This window comes from Sinocyclocheilus anshuiensis, unplaced genomic scaffold, assembly GCF_001515605.1.
Source record: "Sinocyclocheilus anshuiensis isolate Anshui unplaced genomic scaffold, SAMN03320099.WGS_v1.1 scaffold1448, whole genome shotgun sequence".
Taxonomy (NCBI): domain Eukaryota; kingdom Metazoa; phylum Chordata; class Actinopteri; order Cypriniformes; family Cyprinidae; genus Sinocyclocheilus; species Sinocyclocheilus anshuiensis.
In genome coordinates, this window is record NW_015547730.1 from 69,782 (window position 1) to 74,680 (window position 4,899).

The 4,899-nt window shown below is 37.2% G+C and overlaps 1 protein-coding gene across 1 annotated transcript in view; it reads left to right on the forward strand.

Moving 5' to 3' along the window:
- The window catches only part of LOC107704322 (cytosolic purine 5'-nucleotidase-like), a 41,927-nt gene that overhangs the window by 24,668 nt on the left and 12,360 nt on the right, over positions 1-4,899 (forward strand). The window contains exons 7-10 of the mRNA XM_016507214.1: positions 2,291-2,348; positions 3,030-3,123; positions 3,344-3,397; positions 3,494-3,577. Coding sequence (XP_016362700.1) covers positions 2,291-2,348; positions 3,030-3,123; positions 3,344-3,397; positions 3,494-3,577 — 290 coding nt within the window. The remainder of the gene's footprint in view (positions 1-2,290; positions 2,349-3,029; positions 3,124-3,343; positions 3,398-3,493; positions 3,578-4,899) is intronic.

Genomic DNA, 4,899 nt, shown 5'->3' on the forward strand with positions numbered 1-4,899 from the left:
CCTACAAGGTAATAAACTCTCATTGGCAGACCATATTTGAGACAGTTGTCTGTACCAAGACTATCATTTGATATTATGTTTATAGGATAAATAACACATTTAACCATTTATTTTCTTTTTGTTTTTACAGAGGTCTGGTGTTTGACACCATGTATGGCAACCTCCTGAAGGTAGATGCTTATGGAAACATCCTGGTCTGTGTCCATGGCTTTAACTTCCTGCGAGGGTGAGTAATCCCGGCCCCCGTCAAACCCTGACTTTATGGTCTTGGTCACTGAACTCTAATGAACCCTATGAAGTATGTGCTCATAATGTTCCTGTGTTCCCTGCCAGCCCTGACACCCGAGAGCTCTATCCCAACAAGTTTATCCAGCGTGATGACACAGAACGCTTCTACATCCTCAACACACTCTTTAACCTTCCAGGTAGGCACTTTATCATTGTCCTATACGTAGCCCTGTCACTGGCTGCCATTCAGATACACATTAACAGTGGCTCTTTTTAACTCTTAATGCTTACGTGTGCATGAGGAGTGTGTTTTTTATTTTAAATTCCTGAGTTGCTTCCTGAGAATATTTGTTCTAACTAACGGCCATGTATATAGTCTTCAGAAACAGGTTGTAATTGTATTTGTGTGCAGTTATTCTTTTTGGGGGGGTTTTTCTTTCGTACAGTATGACAGAGTAATGAAGTGATTCATTCTTGGTGATTCAGAGATTCATGCTTGGATTGAAATTTAAGGTCATAACTGTAACACATTAATTACATTTTAAGCAGGAAATTAATTTTTTAATTCTTTTGTTTTTTACTTATCTTTTAATAAACTATGCTACGATCCAACTGAACTTGATCAATAATAATTGCGCATTATGAGAGCATATGGCAAAAAAGCAGCTTTGCCATTTTGTCTGGAAAAAAGGCCATGTGTTTGGAATGACATAAGGTGAGTAGATATTGCCAGAATTTTCCATTTAAAGCAAATTATTACTTGAACTGACCAGATGACATGAGAGTTTTAGACCTTCTTACCTGCAATAAGGTAAGTGCATTTTTTTTGCAAGATAAAATATTTTTTGTTGCATTTTCAAATGCACTTTCATCAAAACTGCTTGTGTAAGTTTTTTTTAATGTTACTAAAAGAAGTCTCTTATGCTCAACAAGGCTGCATTTATTTGATCAGAAATACAGTAAAAATAGTAATATTGTGAAATATTACAATTTAAAATAATTGTTCTCTATTTGAATATATTTTAAAATGTAATTAAGTTGACTTGAGAAAGCCAACTTGCTGAAATGCTACTTAAGCTTATTTTTAGTGGTGTTTGCCTATAAGGCAAAGCATCACTATTGTTCTCTTGCATACTTATTTTTAGTGGTGCTTGCCAAAGGCAAAGCATCACTATTGCTCTCTTACTAGGGTAGGGTATCGAAACCCGGTACCAATATGGCACCGGTACCTATGTAACAGGTATGTACTGGAACGAATCAGAACGCATTTTCGGTGCCTCATTTCGGTGCCATGTCTGAGCGATCGATTGAAATATTTGTTCTCTGAAAGCTTCTACATCCTCAACACACTCTTTAACCTTCCAGGTAGGCACTTAATCACTGTCCTACATAGCCCTGTCACTGGCTGCCATTTAGAGACACATTAAAGGAACATCTTGGAAAATTAAAAGTTGCGATTTTCTAGGCCGATATGGCTAGGAACTATACTCTCATTCCGGCGTAATAATCAAGGAACTTTGCTGCTGTTCCATGGGTGCAGCAGGCGCAATGATATTACGCAGCGCCTGAAAATAGTCCCCAGCTAGGTAACTTCCAACGTCACCGGCACTAAGTTTGTGTAGTTGGTTATGTTGACAGAAGTTAGCCTATTTTCAGGTGCTGTGTAATATAATTGCGCCTGCTGCTCCAGTCTTCAGTGTCACATGATCCTTCAGAAATCATTATACTACGTTGATTTGCTGCTCAAGAAAAATTTCTTTTTTTTATCAATGTTGAAAATAGTTTTTGCTGATTAATGTTTTTGTAGAAACCGTAATCCTTTTTGTTTTGCTTTTTAGAATTCTGTGATGAATAGAAAGTTCAAAAGAACAGCATTTATTTGAAATGGGAATGTTTTTACTGTCATTGGTCTTTAAAAAATAAATAAATAAAAAATTATTACTGACCCCAAACATTTGAACAGTGGTATATAATTTAAATTATATACAAAAATAAACAGGATCTGAGAACAACTTTCACAATCTCCTTCTTTCTATATATGTTTTTCTCTCTCTCTGCACAGAAACATACCTTTTAGCCTGCCTGGTTGACTTCTTCTCAAACTGTGACCGTTATTCAAGGTAGGAGTTCCAGTGACTATGATTCTATTAATCTGTTGTCTTGGACACTGCATACAGCCATACCACTGATTCAGTATCAGTAAATCAGTATAATTTACTGTGGGTGAGGCTATTTGAAGCTCTCTCTATATCAATTCACCAGCAAACACGTTATGTCTTGATAAGAAAATCCTAATACAGCATAAAAAATGTATAACTATGCTATAAAACAGGATGACACGAGCAGATTGTAGTCTGTGGTTGGATTCATGTTCGTGCATGCCATAATTTATCATCCATTTACTGTAACTGGCTAATGACTAATCAAAGTGCATGTAAAATAAAAAAGTTGAAATTTATAACTTTTAAATGGCATGGAAATAATTCTACTCATGCTCTGAAAAAAAAATAAACAAAAAAAAAACAACAGCCAGACCTATTTAGTGTAGATAAAATCTGTAAAAACATAATAGTCTGTGATTTGTGTTTTGGTATGGATGCATGTCCTCTGAAACACCTGTTGGTCCTTTTAGGGGGAGAGAGCTTTCCTGTTTGGCTCGGACAACCTCAAACAAGGGAAGACTGTCCCATTTAAACATGTCTGACTGTCGATATTAAACATGTCTGACTGTCGATAAAATGTGTCAGAGCTGGAGCTCGGCCTCTTACTCTGCTGCCCCTTTGTTCTTTTTAAACCTTTAGCTGTGAAAAGGGCTTTAAGGATGGAGACCTCTTCATGTCCTTCAAGAGCATGTTCCAAGATGTCCGAGATGCTGTAGACTGGGTACATTTCAAGGTAAAAAGGTTCTCTGTTTCTCCTTCTGTCAGAGTAATCTGTCAAATAGCAGGCAGCTATGATTAACTGTGAAATGCATGTAAATGGTACAGGTAGGTACTGGATTCCTGATTTAAAGGGGTCATATGATGCAATTTCAAGTTTTCCTTTCTCTTTGGAGTCTTTTAGATGCGTTATCATAAGCTTGCTCTGCTGTTAAAGGTTTTATTTATTTTCTCAGGGAACGTTGAAAAAGAAAACAGTGGAAAACCTGGAGAAGTATGTTGTGAAAGATGTAAGTTTGTCTTTTAATTTCTGAAGTTACTGACTTGCCTTGTTGTGTTTGTGTTGTATTTCTGAGAATAACTGATTTTTCTTTTCTTTTTTTTAGGCCAAGTTGCCATTGCTGCTGAGCCGCATGAATGAAGTCGCTAAAGTTTTCTTAGCCACCAACAGTGACTACAAATACACAGACGTGAGTTTACTGATGCAAATACATACATGAGATTTGTTTCAGAATTAGCTGCATATTGAGAACATGCTAACATGAGAGATTTGGATCGCTTTACACTGGCCGATTTGTGTAAGCGAACAGTTCAGTACTCTAATAACATGCCACACACAAATGTTGGTTAAAATAATCAATTTTAATAGACCTTAATCAGGGTAGACAGCATAGCTTTCAAAACTCTTTTGTTCTACTGAAAGTTTTTTCGGAAATATTTCATTAGCTGAATAATCAGTCTGTTGTTAAATAATCCATTAAAGGGTTAGTTCACCCAAATATGAAAATTCTGTCATTAATTACTCACCCTCATGTCGTTCTAAACCCGTAAGACCTCCATTCATCTTCGGAACACAAATTAAGATATTTTTGATGAATTCTGAGAGCTCTCTGACCCTCCCATAGACAGCAATGTACTTACCACGATCAAGGTCCAGAAACGTAGCAAGGAGATCTGTAAAATGATCCATGTGACATCAGGGGTTCAACAGTAATTTTACAAAGCTACGAGAATACTTTTTGTATGCAAAGAAAACAAAAATAACGACAATTCGTCTCCTCCGCGTCACCCTGGTGCCATTTTGGAGAATATCCACTGAACGTAAACAGCGTATGCTATTCTGTGTCAGCTGCGTCACACGGATACTTTTTCTATGTTGTTTGCGCTTTGATTTGAACAAAAACAACGTATCCACGTGACTAGGGCTGGGCAAAAAAAAAGATTTTTCGATTAATCGTTTTTTTAAATGACATCGATTCGATATCGATTCTCAAAAGCTGCGAATCGATCTTTTCCTGTATTTATTTCAGCACACATTTAAAACAAGATCTGATTAACGTGAATCTTATCATTAGTCTTCTCCACTAGAAGAGCCCTTATTTGACCCTTATTTACCTTGCGCGATGTTACAACAGAAAGCCTGTCATTCATTCAGCGCTTATCATGGCCATACGCGTGATTTGCAATGCTCAGGTGAAATGCTATAGTAATACTATAAATCTGCGGAAGCATTTGATATCACGCATAAGGCGCCATGATTTCCGCAATGAATGAATGAATGGCGGATGGCGCGGCGCACTTTGTTTACTACACACATACTAAAGTGCGGATGACGCTCGCGGTGTTTTCAGCTTCTGCCGTCTCACTATATGATGATATGAACACGAATGTCATCTCCAGCTGCTCTGAGAGTCACTTCATTAGCATTTACCGTTTCATTTGAGAAATCTACCGTCATATCACATACACAGCAGCTGGAAGTTCTTCACGGCAACCCGTCAAAATAAAAGTT